The sequence below is a fragment of the Ptychodera flava genome, chromosome 17 (genome assembly GCF_041260155.1).
Source record: "Ptychodera flava strain L36383 chromosome 17, AS_Pfla_20210202, whole genome shotgun sequence".
NCBI lineage: Eukaryota > Metazoa > Hemichordata > Enteropneusta > Ptychoderidae > Ptychodera > Ptychodera flava.
This window is the reverse complement of record NC_091944.1, coordinates 1533596-1551855: the sequence shown is the minus strand read 5'-3', so window position 1 is coordinate 1551855 and position 18260 is coordinate 1533596. Positions and strand designations below refer to the sequence as shown.

Below are 18260 nucleotides of genomic sequence, written 5' to 3'. Positions count from 1 at the left end.
TCGAATATATATTTCGGTAGGCCATCAGCGAAATATCAATAATAGGAATAAAGTCGTCAGGAGCGACAATTTCAGTAATTTAAATCATATCTATAATAAAATAACACTGCTCCGTTGTTCTTCCAGATATCACCACCACTCCAGCACCACCTCAAGTAACCACTAGCGCCCCAACAACTGTAGCTCTGGGATGCAGACGAACTTTTCACCTACAGGAGAATGATACCGTTACCGTGACAACTCCAAATTATCCAAGCCCTTATGACGATTTGCTAGATTGTCTCTGGGTTTTTATCGCATCTGATCAATCCGTTCTTGAAGTCGACTTCCAAACTTTCTCATCAGAGCTAGGATATGATTATATGGAAGCTGGAGAAGGTTTTGGTCCTACTAACGGTACAACCATCATACATAGGCACTCTGGGGCTCAGCTTCCAGACGATTTCTCAGCGATGTCTTCATCGGCCTGGATCAGTTTCTATTCTGACGTATCAATGAATGATTCTGGATTGAAGTCAACGTTACCGCACTGCAACCTCAGCCAGGTAATCGTCGCTGATAGACAGACTTCAGAAGTAACTTCTCTATTGCCATTATTAGTTCACCACTGCAAAATGAATATACCTTAAAATTTATCGATGAAAATTTAGCATGTAATGGAAAACACATGACGTGCTTGGTTGACGTTTGAATAAAGTTTACTAGTAAAACTGACAATGTGAACATATTACATCCTATATTAGACTGCATGAATTTTACTGTTACAACAAATAACATTAGAATACTGTGTTGCAGGTCTATGTCGATGTGTACTCATCCTTTTAATGTAAATAGGTTAACAAAACTCTTTAATATTATTCATTTCAATCGTGTTTTCAGATGCGCCGGAATCTTAAAAATAATGTTAAATTTCACGCCGTGATTTTAAACTTTATCAATTTGAATATACTAAAGAATCGCCGAGAGGTTTAAAGTATGTATTTGATCAAAAACGTTTCATTTTATGGCGAGTATTTAGATTTACAAGTCATGAAGACATTCGGTTATTTGCCCCTCTGTCAAAGTAGTCAACATTTTGTATGCACTAAATACAGATTATCATATGATTTACGACATGCCATTCGATGACGTCATGCCTCCTATGTCTTCAATAACACACTACCAACATTTGTATTTACTATAAGGTAATGTGCATGGTAAATAGTAGATTTCTTAGCTCCATAACATTTCTAGAATGATATTTGAAACATACTGTTTTAATTACATTAGACGTTTAATTATTTTGTATGTCTTTGACTGTGTCAATCAAGGAATGGAAAAGTTAGTTCAGTCGATGCGCCGCTTACTGTTAAAGTAGAATTGCTTGTGAATGACATCATGGTTAAATTGAATGACGTCTTGATTAACATTGAATGACGTCAAGATTAACATTGAATGTGCTTAAAAGAAGCTGTTTTGAAGTGACGTGGCATAGCATTGAAAATCTATAAAGTGAAAATTAAAAAAAATAACAACACTTCATGCTCGTCTTTGCCTTCTTTGTTGAAGCTGGATCACGCATGCGCTGTAAAAAGAATACCATAATGAGTAATTTAAACCATGCTCAACAATGTACAGCTATAAAAGTCCAAGTCTTTATCAACAAGATGTCAAAAGATTTGCATGGATCTATTGATCATTTGATGTCTGTCAGAAGAATAATAGATGACATTGCGCCCCTTGCTTTTGTGTGCATCGAGTGTAAATGAAATACTTGCTACGTACATGAAGACTTACTGCTGTGATGAATAAGAAATGAGACGTTTTTGATGATTGAATGGTTGCCTCCGATGAAAATATTGAATTAATATTGATTTCGGGGTGAAACGGTACCGTTATATCCCTTGTGACAACCGCATTGTGAAAAACAAACAAAACGACAAAAATAATAAAAATAAAATAAAACTTAAGAAAAAGATCCGTGTTGTGTTCATTTCGTATTCATAAATTATGCAAATGAGCAAAAAATATGCAAGCCACAAGCACCAAAACTAATCAGTTCTTGCCATTTGCTAACTGAATCTATTTACCAGATTTGATTCTGATCTGATCAGCCGTATTTGAGATGTCGTACCAACAGGCAGACAGGGAGACAGACACACGGACACACAGACAGACAGACAGATAGACAGACAGACATCGCTGCGACATATGCTCACGTGTGTGAACACGTGAGCAAAAAAGTGCAGGTACTCGCTGACAATCAAGTTTGGATTGTAACAAGAATTTCATGTCATGAAACAATGATACATTGGTTTGATAAAAAAAACATGTTAATTTGATACAGATAATATTCAGCCCAAGCGACTTGAAACTCTGGCAGTTCTAAATTAATACAATATGTCATGTTAAAATGATATTAATTACCCTGGATAAGCATAGTTGCATGTTTTAGATGATACTTCTCGTGACAATGTTGCATGGACATATTTTCTTCTCCTTTGGCATAAGTTTATTAGTTACGTACACATTTGTCAATATTTCTCTACGGGTCACTCGTATCGCATCTCTCACGGGACTATCCTGTAATGATGGTCGTGTTTTGTGAATAAATCAAACTCGAATTAATGAGTTACTAAAGTATGTTGGCACAAACAAACATTGGTCCTTATAGAACAACAACAACAACAACAGCAGCAGCAGCAGCAACAACAACAACAGCAACTTACATAGACAACAACATTATACAAAGTAACTCTATTTCCTTCGATAGCTGTACATACTTTAATGATAAGATAATAGAATAATATTTCCTAATGTTAACTAAAACAACATTTTATTTCAGCCTCCTAACTACATGAAATATTTTTCGTAGTTTCCTCTGAGTCGAAAAATTAAAATACAAGATTGAAAAATACTGAGTATTTACCATCGGATCGGATCAGTGGCTTGAAAACTCCATTGATTCGGAGCAGATCTCTTTCAGAAATAAATTGCCATGTATATATTGTCGTCGGACGTAAATTGTGTATTTATTCAAAGTTGATGCTAAATTCTTACAACCGCATTAATTTTATCTCCTCAGTGGCAAATACCACCAGACCTAGTCTAACCACTGTCCAAGAAGAATGCGGCAGTGACCTCTACTTAGCAATTGGTCAGAGCGTCAACATAACATCACCAAACTTTCCAGGGAACTATGATGATTTGCTCCGATGCATGTGGGTCTTTACAACGCAGGATGACTGCAAACTTCACATTAGTTTCAAAAGTTTTGACACTGAGGCTATCTACGACTATGTTGAGATCGGAGAAGGTTCCGGACCAACTTCGGGAACCATCGAAATACGTCACCATGGTAACGAGCTTCCAATAGACTACATCTCAGAGACATCTCAATCTTGGATATCTTTTACCAGTGACATTTCAATGAACTTGGGAGGTTTTCAATATACAGTTACGGCTATAGAAGCAGTAGAAGGTATGATATGGCGATTATTCTGTCGTAGATTTAAATATTATTTCACTGACATTTTAAATATATATTTCGGTAGCCCATCAGCAAAATATCAATAATAAGAGTAAAGTCGACAGGAGCGACAATTTCAGTAATTTAAATCATATCAAATATTCTTCAGATTTATTCATTTTACCTCGGATAATTTGATGAGATAATTTAAGGAGATGAAACACTGACAGCTTGTTTTTGCAAAAATGAATGTTTTATTTCCCAAGGCCACGTGAATAGTCGAGATTAATTACAAATGAGTACAAATGTGTAAATGACGATAAGACCTCAAAGCATGGTGACAACGTCGACTGAAGCTGAAAGTTCTTTAGAAAAATCATGATACGATAGGCTGTGACTTCAGTACCGAATTGAGATCATATTTTGTCACGTGACCTGACTAGAAAACTTGTGGATCGCTCTTAGGTTTCCGCTGCGGCACAGAGTGCTGCAAACTCTTACGCTAGAAGACTTGAATACCATACACTTATCATGTTTAATGAAATGAGATATTTTATATTATTTCAAATTTTGACGAATAATATATATATTTTTCGTTACTTGTTGTAGATTCTTCACAATCATCTCTGATCATCGATACAACATCGCAACGACAAGAACAAACATCTTCCTGCGTTCAAAGATTCAATTTGTCAGCTGGCGACACGATGACTTTGAAAACTCCAAATTTTCCAAACCAGTACGACAATGCACTGAACTGTCTCTGGACGTTTTTCGTCCCCGATGACGTCATGGTCAGTGTTGTCTTCGACAGCTTCCAACCGAAGCTCTTTACGACTACATGGAGGCTGGACTGGGACCTGGGCCAGGAGCAGGAACTACGTTAATCACACAGCATTCTGGGAATGCGTTACCAAGGCCGTTGTCAGGATCACCTAGTATATGGATATCATTTTTGTCTGATGGGTCGATACAAAGGTCAGGATTCGAAGCAACAATATCGGCATTCAAAGGTAAGAGCCAAACACTCGTCATATACTTTTAATATTTCCGTTATCTTATAACACCTTTTTTTCTATGCAAGTCGAGATTTATTAGATGATTCGATTATTTCAACACTTATTTTAACTGTTAAAGTAATCGATGTCAAATCACTACTTTAGCTTATTCATCCTTGTTCCCAAATCACGTATAATCCAACCGTTTCGAATAAGATACATTTGCCACATTCTGATGTCGCTTAAGGAGGTACGCTACCATTCCAAAAAATGTTGGGACATTCTTGAAGTTGACTTTTCTGAAATAATCTTTATGTGTACATTGCAAAGATATGAAAAAATATGGGGTACCCATGCAAAATTTTTGAAAAAACACATGCCAAAATTGACAGAAAACCATTAAATCTCCCATTTTGCGAAATTTGCACTTACCAGCAGAATCTTTATTTTATCGCAAACGATTAACAGATCCCAGTGTGCATACCACATTTTTGCATCGCCAGGACAGCTGAATTAGGACAATCAACTAAAATTTGTGATGTCTTGTCTTAAAAATTAAATATTAGACCCTAAATTTTTCATTTAACTGTAAAATTAGTCTTTTTAAAAAAATATAAACCAATTATAAATGCACAAAATAATTTTCAAAATGTTAAAAAGTACAGCAATATCTATCAAACAGACTGTGTTCTTTGATTTAGAAGCAAAAAAAGTTGAGGTCACCACGCAAATTTTCTTACTAAACAGCAAAAAGAAACAAAAATAGGTGAATTTTGTTGGACCTGAGATTTGACTCTCTAGCTTACTGATATTATGTCAGAGCTACAATTGTTAATTATTCCCTACTGATCTTTCAAAATAAAAATAACTGTCGATTTTTCAGTGCAAAAGTATAATTTCGGTTGTTTTGATTCATAAAAACTTCTGAAAGAAATATTATAAGGTCACTGGTAGGATTTTTTGCCATTTTGTCCTGTTATTCACGCTCACCAGATTAAGTAGTCTAGAAGGAACATGTACATCTTCTGGACAAAAGAGGACGCTCTCCTATATAGAATGGTAGCGTACTTCCTTAATCTGTGAGTTGAGACCAATTTGATGTATGTAGAAGGATTGGGAAATTTTGGTAAAAATACAGAATGTGACACGAAAGCCAAACCTAAACACCACAAAAAGTGATAGAGCAGGTAATTTTTATAAAGAATTGTTGACTAGTCAAGGATCATTTCAAAATATCAAACCAATAACCTAAACGGTCAGTCAATGTAACGCATTCATGTAAAACAAAACATAATTGACATCAGAAAGATTTCCACGCCACATTTCTTCTCATAAGTTGGAAATCTTTCTCACGCTTGTTTTTTTATCCTCAAAATTGATGCATTTTTTATATCATTTACACTACTTATGATATGTTTCTACTTGTCTACATATGGTTGACGTCAGCGTCTGTGACCTCTATGACCTCTATGACCCTTTCCTAACGACTTCATCACCTTCACTTCCCATGTCGGAGACTTCCAGAGGAACCTATGCGTTTTCAAACGATGTCGGTTTTGTCAAAGTGTCATGACCTATGACCACAAGCAATGTTTGCCCAGCTAAGGGTGCCACAGACGGCAATGAATTATTGTTATTATGCCTTATGGCGAATGAAATAGATATATATGGCCAATTCTGTTAAACTGTGCCCATCCCATGTTTAAATTTGTCAACCTTTAATCGATTTGACCTTATCCCACGGTTATTGTTCGTTTCGCCAAGAAAGGTAAATGTTGTCTCTTTCATAAGCGTTGAAAGATGATCGCCATACAAGTCCACAATGCACCGGGACAACAAGTCAACCTTATCCAAATAACGTAACATGGCCATCACTTCAGGTCAAGAACTTGAAAGTGACCTGACGTGACCTGATGATGTCATCATCGCTTTAAAGGGAAGGGTCGTCTGAACTGCGTGTGCGCGACTTTCTTGTTGACAAACAACATATTTCATGCACTTTATCTAGATGCATCATGTCAACATAGCTGAAATATTTGTATTTTTACTAATACATTATGATAAACATAATTTAACTTTCATCAATCGCCAACGCACATCTGACATATGGGTCCCATACGACCTTTGAGCGCAGTTACCGTGACAACGACATCGTCCCTTTCAGATAACGGCAGTGAAAGTACGACAATAGCTCATTCTTAAACAGTGACTTTTAAAATCGACTTTATTCCTGCACACCGGCTACCTCACCCATTCCTTTTAGTCTGATCCAAGATTAATAGTTTTTCTAACTCTTAACATTTTATTTTGTTACAAATCTTTTTATGTTCCCAAACCTTAGCTATATTTTCTAATTCTACGTTACGATAGTGGGCGCGGTATCAAGACTGTTACCCTGGACAGTAGCCGCCAACACATTTCCCGTCCACCAGTTTTGGCTATGGTTAGGAATAGGGTTAAAGTAATTGTTCGTGAACCTGCATGGCGGTAATTGTCACAAAATCTTACACATAGGTCTGAAAGTTGTAGATCCAGTGATATCGTTTCGTTACATCGATATTTCTGGGGAAAACTCTTTGTGTTTTTTATTGTGAACCCTTTCTGAGTGCCGTAAAATTAGAAGTGCAAACCAAAGCCTATTTTTATCTTTTTCGCTCGTAACATTATTTTTTCATATTTCAGTGACAACATCACAAGTATCGCTCGCTGCAGTTTATCCTTCTACAACGCCGACATCCGTTCATTGCACCAGAAATTACAACCTTACTTCAGGCGACGTCGTCTATCTGACATCACCAAACTTCCCTAACAATTACGGTAACGACCTTGATTGTCTATGGAAGTTCGTCGCCACTGATGGCGTCCAACTGCAGGTACAATTTATCAGTTTTCGACGCAGTATGGACACGACTTTTTAGAAGCTGGAGAAGGCTTCGGAAGGATTTCTGGAACTCCAATTTTAGAACGAAAGTCGGGACCGTGGCTGCCACTGGATTTTATGACTCAAGGGAACACTGCCTGGATTGATTTCCATAGCGACGATTCTGACTCTAATGAAGGATTTGAAATTACCGTTACAGCGGTGAAGCAAGGTAATTATTAGGCTATTTAGAATCTAGTATTTCAATGCAAGAATGTTACGCTATTTACTTATACATGATTTCAAAAAGAAGATTTCGCCTTACGTATGTAAATACAAAATAAAATCTAGTTCTGAGCATCAGATCAGGTTGAAATGAAAACAGGTTGGAATGAAGATTAGACCCATAACGTTTTGGGCAGTTTAAGATATCGCCTATTGTGTCAACCCTTTGCGAGCTGTAATGTTTCCCACCAATTTTGACCCAACATTTTGCCAATTTTTATGAATTTTTCTGTATTTTTTTGATAATTTTGGACCAAATGAACATCACATGTCATTGAATACGGTTTTTTATCATTTTTTTTCGCAAATATTAGAAAAAAATGATAGGGGTAAATTTTATAAAGGCGACAAAAATTGACTTTGGCGCTCAAAGGGTTCAATAATTTCGGATGTTCATTTTAGAACAGCAATGAACACGACTTGATGTGTTAAACTCGCAGTTCTTTGGTTACAAGATAATAAAATACCACTGCTCCGTTGTTCTTCCAGATATCACCACCACTCCAGCACCACCTCAAGTAACCACTAGCGCTCCAACTACTGCAGCTCTGGGATGCCGACGAACTTTTCATCTACAGGAGGATGATACCGTTACCGTGACAACTCCAAATTATCCAAGCCCTTATGACGATTTGCTAGATTGTCTCTGGGTTTTTATCGCATCTGATCAATCCGTTCTTGAGGTCAGCTTCCAAACTTTCTCATCAGAGCTAGGATACGATTATATGGAAGCTGGAGAAGGTTTTGGTCCTACTGACGGTACAACCATCATACATAGGCACTCTGGGGCTCAGCTTCCAGACGATTTCTCAGCGATGTCTTCGTCTGCCTGGATCAGTTTCTATTCTGACGTATCAATGAATGATTCTGGATTTGAAGTCAAGGTTACCGCACTTCAACCTCAGCCAGGTAATCGTCGCTGATAGACAGACTTCAGAAGTAACTCCTGTATTGCCATTATTAGTTCACCACTGCAAAATGAATATACCTTAAAATTTATCGATGAAAATTTAGCATGTAATGGAAAACACATGACGTGCTTGGTTGACGTTTGAATAAAGTTTACTAGTAAAACTGACAATGTGAACATATTACATCCTATATTAGACTGCATGAATTTTACTGTTACAACAAATAACATTAGAATACTGTGTTGCAGGCTTATGTCGATGTATACTCATCCTTTTAATGTAAATAGGTTAACAAAACTCTTTAATATTATTCATTTCAATCGTGTTTTCAGATGCGCCGGAATCTTAAAAATAATGTTAAATTTCACGCCCTGATTTTAAATTTTATCAATTTGAATATACTAAAGAATCGCCGAGAGGTTTAAAGTATGTATTTGATCAAAAACGTTTCATTTTATGGCGAGTATTTAGATTTACAAGTCATGAAGACATTCGGTTATTTGCCCCTCTGTCAAAGTAGTCAACATTTCTGTATGCACTAAATACAGATTATCATATGATTTACGACATGCCATTCGATGACGTCATGCCTCCTATGTCTTCAATAACACACTACCAACATTTGTATTTACTATAAGGTAATGTGCATGGTAAATAGTAGATTTCTTAGCTCCATAACATTTCTAGAATGATATTTGAAACATACTGTTTTAATTACATTAGACGTTTAATTATTTTGTATGTCTTTGACTGTGTCAATCAAGGAATGGAAAAGTTAGTCCAGTCGATGCGCCGCTTACTGTTAAAGTAGAATTGCTTGTGAATGACATCATGGTTAAATTGAATGACGTCTTGATTAACATTGAATGACGTCATGATTAACATTGAATGTGCTTAAAAGAAGCTGTTTTGAAGTGACGTGGCATAGCATTGAAAATCTATAAAGTGAAAATAAAAACAATAACAACACTTCATGCTCGTCTTTGCCTTCTTTGTTGAAGCTGGATCACGCATGCCCTGTAAAAAGCAATACCACAATGGGTAATATTAAACCATGCTCAACGATGTACAGCTAAAGTCCAAGACCGCTTTTATATACAAGATGTCAAAAGATTTGCATGGATGTATTGATCATTTGATGTCTGTAAGAAGAACAATACATGACATTGCGCCTCTTGTTTTTGTGTCCATCGAGTGTAAATGAAATACTTGCTACGTACATGAAGACTTACTGCAGTGATGAATAAGAAATGAGACGTTTTCGATGATTAAATGGTTGCCTCCGATGAAAATATTGAATTAATATTGATTTCGGGGTGAAACGGTACCGTTATATCCCTTGTGACAACCACATTGTGAAAAAAAACAAAACGACAAAAATAATAAAAATAAAATAAAACTTAAGAAAAAGATCCGTTTTGCATTCATCCGCTGTAGACATTTGTGATGAGGGTCATGTAGTATGTGCGTTCATGCCTCATCTTCCAAGATTATCTGCGAAATTAGATTATTAGAAACGCATGAGGGAAAATGCCGAGAGAGTTTGACCGGTTAAGAAGGGCTTGACTACGCAGTTTCTGCGTAGTGAAGCGTCATTACGTATTCATGGTGACCTCTGGCCAGCTGTCAATATCTTTGGGGGCTTTTGTCTTTTGCCTGCTTTGCATATGCGTCGTTGGACACGACCTGCCAATCACCAAGGTAGTCAATTAAACTATTAATTGACTGTTTACCGACCCAATTAACACTATCCAGCAGTATCAGTCATATTTTAATCGCATGGCCCGGGTGGGCACAACGTAGGAACGCGTGTATTTCTATGTGTACGTTTCACTTATGGTGTTGTTTGTACCATGGAGGTAGGAATGTTTGTACCATCGTGCGTTTGAAGTAAGCTTACTTGTTTCACCTACAGCATTACCTCCAAGGTGACAGGCTTACTATTAATGTTCAGTATCATTGCACCGAGTTCTGCCCACGGTGAAAACCATCTGTTTTGCCACGGTCCCTCTGTGGAGGGACCGTGGTTTTGCCTACTAATTACTGCCCGTCGCTGCCCGTCCTGAATGTAGCCTATCTATAGCTACAGTAATCAGTCAATATATAATACCCCGCGCCTTATAATTTTTATATAAACCACAGTCTCTCTATCCACGAGGGACTGTGTATAAACTTATAAAATCATAGTCCGTGCCGTAAAATTGTTGACTTTCGATGCGATATACAGGTTGATCGTTGAATCGCACCGGCGCATCCATATTTACTTGCCCCATAAGCTTACTACTCTGTAAAGGGTGGGTAGATGCAATTCCTGGGCCAAAAATGAACACCGGGGCGAAACTTTTTGTGAACCCATGTGAAAACATAAATCATTTATCAGTTTTGATATATACTCCTAAATTGTAAGTTGATCATGGAGGTACCTCCATGGTTTGATCAAAATCGAGACCACATTCAAGGGCTATGCAGACTGTCCATGTACGCACACACAGTGACAAGAAGGCGGCAAACACCTACTTACCAAGCACATCGAATCGGCGAAAAGAAGCATAAAAAAGCTATAGGCTCATCGCCAAAACAAACGCGCCAAGCGCTAACAAAAACCCTTTTCAGGCCCTTTTCAGGACCACCAAACACTCCAAAAAGAGAACTACAAAAAAAAACCATAAAATGACATAGAACACACAAACACTTAAAAGAAATAACAAAAATCGTACACATAAAAATAACGTGATAGAAAAAATGGCCGTGGAAATAAATCAGCTATTTCCAAAGAAAAGCCGACAACAACAACATGAAATTCAACAACAACCTATCATCGCTCAAACTATGAAACTCCGAAAAATAGTACTAGGCAAAGGCCTTAAAATTAATTCGGACGCCAACAAACCAAACAGAATAAAACCACCTCAGGATTTCAACAAATAAAGTCGTAAAATGTGACTACGCTACATCGTGAGACACAAACAATCGCAACAACACAAATTCAAAGAAAAGTCAAATTGGGCTCCACAAACAACAAACACCAAAAACTTGAAAGCTATCTGAAGCTGCTAAACTCGCACTTCTAGAGATACCCTTTCAAACAAGGAAACAAAACATGTCGCGTGCTAAAAGAATCGCGATAAACCAGCTTGCAAACAATAGACAAATTTCGGGGGGAAAAAAACCCTCGACAAGGGCATAGGCGACCCAATAGGTTCTGAGTTTTTCACACTGTTTTTCTCTATCATTTTCTCTTCTTTCTTCATGCTCTGAATGATCGGAATAAATAAAATAAATGGTTTATATAACCTAACCTAGCCTCTGTGACTCTTTATTTATTTTACACTCCATTACAAGGACGTATATCTCTCATACACACATGCTGTAATTAATTAGTCAACACAACTAATTATGTTAATCCGTGGACTTATCAGGGATTTTACGGGTGGTCAACATCGCGCACTGCATGAAAACCCAATAATTCAGATAAATTCACATTAATGAGTTGCCTGTATTATAGTGTAATACACGTCAATTCACATGAATCCACATGAATACAGGCTTGCTGAATACAAAAAATGATTCTTGACTGTATTCATCTGTATATGCACTCTTCAGCTAAAATACAGGCAATAATCCATGTTAATACAGTAAGTATTAAGTACAGTATTAAGTAAGTATTGTAAGTACAGTAAGGGTTTTCATGCAGTGGCGAAAGATAGGAATGGTTACTTTCATTAACATCACTATCTTTCCGATGTTGACCAACCCCTGATAAGTCCATGGATTAGCATAATTAGTTGTGTTGACTAATTAATTACAGCATGTGTGTATGAGAGATATACGTCCTTGTAATGGAGTGTAAAATAAATAAAGAGTCACAGAGGCTAGGTTAGGTTATATAAACCATTTATTTTACTTATTCCGATCATTCAGAGCATGAAGAAAGAAGAGAAAATGATAGAGAAAACAGTGTGAAAAACTCAGAACCTATTGGGTCGCCTGTGACAAGGGTCGGGTTTTCGTCATTGTCAACACAAACGATTACGTACTCGAATGCGAAAGGCAATTACGCAACACTCAGTATTATACACAACAAGCCAGAACAAACAGTAAACAAAGTAAACGAACTATGAATCAAAATGTACGAGAACAAGCACATCAACCAGGATACTTGTGAGTATCTTGATCCAATAAACATAAAATCCGTACCCCCAGTGGTACTTATTGCCTAAAAATTCACAAACCTCCGCAAAAATCTAAAAGACACACCAGTCAAAACAAAATTTACCGAAGTAAAGAAACATAGAACAAACAAACCGAACCACCAAACGGACTCACAACGTGACCAAAAATTAATATACTTACCTCGCTAATCGAAAAGCAAGACCACTAAAATGCATTAAAATAAATTTTCACAAACACAAACTAAGGAAAGAATCTACACCGCGACTGATGAGAAACCACACCCGGGTTTCGAAACGCAAGCGTCAAAGGGCGACTCTATCAACTTTTGTAACAACATAGGTCCGGCTGCGTCTCGCCTAGCTCTGCATGGCAGGGCTGTGTGTTACCGGCGTTACACGGCCCCGGTGGGAGGCCGTGTAACGCCGGTAACACACAGCCCTGCCATGCAGAGCTACGTCTCGCCATAAGCTTTCCCCACACAAACAAAACATTACCGTACACACTAATCCAAACTTCTCTACAAATATCCAAAGCGAAACAAACATTTTTATTAACACACACATCGGATAAGAATGTAGGAACACATTTTCGAAACGAATCAAACACAAACTCGACACAAAAACATTTAGGATAGTTAGATGGGGAGCCTCTTTCACATTTTTTACATCTCGCTATACTGTCTATGATTCTACAAATAAAGTCATCTGCCACTTTTTCTGTATACGCGGTTTGGCAAAACTCATCTCTTCAATCGAAAGTCGGGCGATTTCATGGTTCTTTGGGGTACGTCGAGCTTAAGGAATGTGGTTATATTCGCGATGTTTTATTCGAAATTATTTATTTCTTCTAGGGCAAATGCACGTAATTCATGCTGTTGGAAATACTGGCCGCTCATAAACAAGACAATAAACTCGATATCTGTGCATCTTTACTTTTATTGTCAAAGTACCATCGACACCCAAAAAACCAAATGGTTCAGTCCACGCGTGGGTTCAGTCCAGGTATTTGCAACGCCAGTCACCTAGGCGACGGTAATCCGCACCACTTATCACCCTCGGGAAGGTACTCCTCCCCCTATACCACTGGCGATGCCACCCTCAAGGCACTGCGTCATTCGACCAAGCATTGTTATTGTAATTTCCTGCATAAAATTAACAGCGAGGTCAACCGGTCAAACTCTCTCGGGATTTTCTGGCATGGGCAAGCAGAATCCCCAATGACTCTACTGTATGATATTGTGCGACTGACGTATGAAGCAAATTCAAAGTTTGCGTGGCAGACTTAATTTTCTTCTTCTCTGGTTGTGGCAACAACACCGTTTACATTCTCATTTTCTGTCCTATGCACCGCCATGAACGATTTCTAACAAAAAGTTAAACGCAAAATAGTGATTAAGAGAACAGCTTCAGTGATATTGGTCCAGAAGAAACGTAAAAGTGTCTCGTAAAGTGGAAAGTGTTTCTTCGATGACGTAATAAAACTATTGTCGGGCCTGGAAAGCATTAAACTTTGTAGATTATTTTCATTTTATTACAAAGTTTATGAGGGAAAGTTTGAGATCATCACGAACTACGGAACGCTGTAACTAAAAGAGGTCGATATAATAATGGTTTAGAACGTTCCTCGGTCAATAAACACAGAACACGAACTCCCTCGTAACATTGGGAGAACGTGAGTAATGTATTCAACAAACCATTAAATTATGCATTTCTCTTCAAGCGTATGGTTTAATTTGATCAGTATGAAATATGAATATAAATTATTTGAACGAATCTTTACGATTACAACTATTTTATTTCATTTTGCAAATCGCTTGCTTTGTTTTATTTTCAGATGTGACCACACGTTCTACAAAGCGAACGACATCAAGAGGACCAGAATGCTTGACAGTTCTCTCAATTCCCGCCGAAAACACCGTGATCGTCGAATCGCCGAATTATCCAAGCCGATATGCAAACAACCTCGAGTGTATCTGGATAATATCCACCGTTGAGGGCTACCAACTTAATGTTATATTCACTACCTTCGACACAGAACAGGAATACGATGTTCTTGAGACAGGCGAGGGAATCGAACCAGACAAAAGACGTTTTGACCAATTTTCAGGATCAACACTTCCTGACGGTTTCACAACTTTGTCATCGAGTATGTGGATTGTTTTCCGATCTGACCGTTCGGTAAACAAAAGCGGCTTTCGGTTGACAGTAACATCTGTTCAGTATTGATATGACGTAATCACGTCAAAATAAATTCTTTCCACGGCGATACAGAACATTCACTTCCAAAGCACTGTTGGACATATAGTCTTGGCAATTGTCACTGTGATACATCACAAAGTTAGCAAACGCACCAGATGCCATCTGATTTTTGTGCGTCTTCACATGTGTTTCTATGATGACCATAATTATTTTTAAATACATGTGTGTAAGAACCAAGCAAATTTTGCTTGATTTCAGTTAATTAGGGTCAGAAGAGGAACTTAAGAAATATGTCAAAGACGTTTGCACGTGCCAATGAATACATGAAAGTTAAATTGTTGTGGTCTGAAAATACTGCTTTGCAGATGAAAGTAGTTTCATCGTTTGTTGCATACCATTAAGGATGTGAGGTGCTGCAGTTCACATTTTAAATGACAGTGTTTCATGAAAATTCACAAGATATTATCATTCTGTCATAACTCATTTTTTCGGATTTTACTTTCTGTAATTTGTGTCTCAGACATGTTTTAAATCCCAAATACATTGAAGAATCTGAAATCCACGCCGTATGGACCAACGAAATATATGTGAAAAAATCAAAAGAATGAACGGCGGAACTAATATTTGCTTTTGTGAAAGGGATAAACAAATATCTTTTCCTAACACTTCTGAACACAACTTAATGTTTTGCGATGTGTGATGAGGTTTAGGGCTATGTAAAACTGGCGCTGTTCTGAGTGTTTGTTTGTTGTAAAAATGTAAAGTTAATAACCAGGCTATATAGAGTTTTTATTTCAGTATCATGTGATTGTTTTTGCCACAAGTTCTATACAGGAATGGATCTTTATCAATATCTCATATTGTGTGATGTGAAATGCTTGAAGTAGTAAATTTGCTACGTGAGGTCCTTTAAAACGACTTTATATGATTATTTACTTCCATTTTCATAGAAATTTAAGTTCACAAGAGAATTTTCCTCATCCTTTTATGTTTACGAATTGTGTGTTTGAATATTAAACGTGAAAATCATTTATCATGCTCTGTAATTATAGCAGTTATCTAAATAGATTGTAATTTGGAACATCATAAGATGTAGCTGAAACACGCTGTAATGATTTTCTGATGTAATTTTTTGTCATATGTCAGATATGTCTGACAGTGTAGTAAGTTGTTTGGTCACGTGACGATGTTGTTCTCATTATAGACTTTACGCCAGAACGAGTCAATATTTTCAGTTACTCGATATTTTATATTTTTTGTTCAAACTTTAATCGTTTGGAAATAGAGAATTTTTAAACAGAAAGAATTATTATGACCGGGTTAGAGTTATTGAGGGCGCTGTGCATTGGTTAGAGTTATCGATGGCGTTGGGCTTTGGTCAAAATATCAATCATCGAATTATATTTTATTTTCAGTTATTGTTTCCATGTAGAGCAATTAAATTATTGCGTAATTCTTATTGGAAGAATGATATTAATAACACGGATTTTTTGTTTTTATTTTCTACCAAACACAATGCTTATCGCAGCGCTGTATTTCTTTAAATCTGAATAAATATTTTAATGTACGGTTTGTGTTGTTCGCAAACTTGTTTGTAAATATAATCTTTATCACTCTTTAAGTAGTCGCATGAATATTAAAGTCGGTGTTTCCCTTAGTCCAACCCCTCAGCATTTGCTTTGGAAACTTTTCATCAAATGACACAGTGATATGATTATAGGCTAAATTATAAGCTGAAAATATAGCGTTTAATTTATGGTGAGTATGTTTTGTGAAAAAAAGAGTTCTTCTCTCTGTTGTGTCAATTTTATTAAGTTTATCTTCTATCAGCATCTGACCCATACTTTATTTATGTCTCTCTCCGAAATTATGTTTTCAACGATCACTTATTCTTTAGTACATTCTTTAGTACATTCAAAAGTATGAAAAATGAGACTCAGTAACTTTTGGTCGCTTTACATTTGATCAAAAACCTACCAAACCCGTCAGACAAGGCCCTACTCTTACACAGAAAACCAAAGCTCTCAAGCGTCGACTTTCTCTTCCGCGTTTGACTTTCTTCTCTTTCGCGTTTGAGAGAAACAAACGTCGGCTTTATTCGGAAATGGTCGGCTATTCGTGGGCGTAACGTCTGTCCAATGGTAAGCTACACCCGATGTGAACGTCGGAATAATTCGGGCTGTAGTCGGGAAAGCAAGGTTGACCTCGAGAGCGATTCCCAGTACAGTACAACACGTTCGCAGATCGCGGTACTACAGGCTGATACTAGATAGCAACAAGTTCACCGCGTAAATTGCTAAACTACATATAGCCACATCGGCACTTCTGAAATGTTATCTCCGGCTTGAAAGACAACAAATATAAAAATATTATTATCAAAACTAGAATTTCGGGGCTAGAGAGCGAAACATTGCTGAAAAGTAGCCGGCCAAAATACGGAAGTAGCCGGTCAATTTGGCCGGCATCCGGCTAAAAATGAACACGCTGCAAACAGAGAGGCTTGTTGCGATGGACAAGTAGCCTTTGGCTTTTTGACCAGAAAAATAAGTGAGTGTTCATTGATAATTCAAAGACTGGATCCGTTGACACCAAAGTTTGCTCTTGACTTTCATTGCATTGCATGCACCTTTCCGCAATGCCACTCATTGATTCTGAACTGAAATTGAAAGAGTACGTTTTAGTAAGTCCTGTTTTGTTGTGCTGATTTTCTCTACCGTACTTTCTTTTATAGGGAATATAAACATTCATACAAAGCAAAAAATCTTCAGTTTGTCTCCTTTCGATCGTACAGAGATATTGTGTGACAGGAAAACTTTAGTTCAAAGGGCAATGATCTTTGTGAACGTACCCTCAACCAGCTTAAATAGCTTTTCGTATGCAAAATCAGCGTACGTTAATTAACCGCTGGTATTGTTTAAACAGATTTTATTGAAAGGGATTCTATAGTACCATTGTTTTTGTAAAATGGTCATGCAATTTTATGAACTAAATGATGACCTCCAAGTAACAGCATGTGCTGGACGGCACTTTTAACGCTGGTCGGAAATCCTGAGTGCCGGACAGAGCCATCATCAAGTTAAGCGCCGACCGGCGTGGGCCGTGCTAAAAGTAGTTCCAGCAGTGATAATGTTTTGTTTACACTAAAAGATAAATCTGTTCGCATATGTTGACATAGAGATTAATCCTCTGATAACCAACTCGGGTTAGTCAGGTACTTCTAAGTTAATGGAGCGTCCCCCTAATGTGGTCAACTTCAGATTTCCCATCGATGTACAACCTTTGATAGAGCATGCGCAAATGACAATCATTTCATTTCTATTTTATTGCCAACATCTCGACATCTTGATCTTCCTTGTTTAGTAAAGAGAATCTTCGATTTACCGCTGT

At 37.3% G+C, this 18260-nt stretch overlaps 2 protein-coding genes across 2 annotated transcripts in view; both read left to right on the top strand.

Annotated features, from left to right (window-relative positions):
• The window catches only part of LOC139116579 (uncharacterized), an 84620-nt gene extending 81908 nt beyond the window's left edge, over window positions 1-2712 (top strand). The window contains exons 7-9 of the mRNA XM_070679174.1: window positions 127-545; window positions 1311-1320; window positions 2654-2712. Of these exons, the coding sequence (XP_070535275.1) occupies window positions 127-545; window positions 1311-1320; window positions 2654-2712 (488 nt within the window). The remainder of the gene's footprint in view (window positions 1-126; window positions 546-1310; window positions 1321-2653) is intronic.
• LOC139115118 (tolloid-like protein 2) lies at window positions 353-16793 on the top strand. The gene is made up of 6 exons (XM_070677025.1): window positions 353-545; window positions 3065-3460; window positions 4058-4461; window positions 7129-7538; window positions 8081-8500; window positions 14509-16793. Exons 4-6 carry the CDS (start codon window positions 7445-7447, stop codon window positions 14898-14900), a joined length of 906 nt encoding a protein of 301 aa, XP_070533126.1. The 5' UTR covers window positions 353-545; window positions 3065-3460; window positions 4058-4461; window positions 7129-7444; the 3' UTR covers window positions 14901-16793.
• The last annotated feature ends 1467 nt before the right edge of the window (window positions 16794-18260 follow it).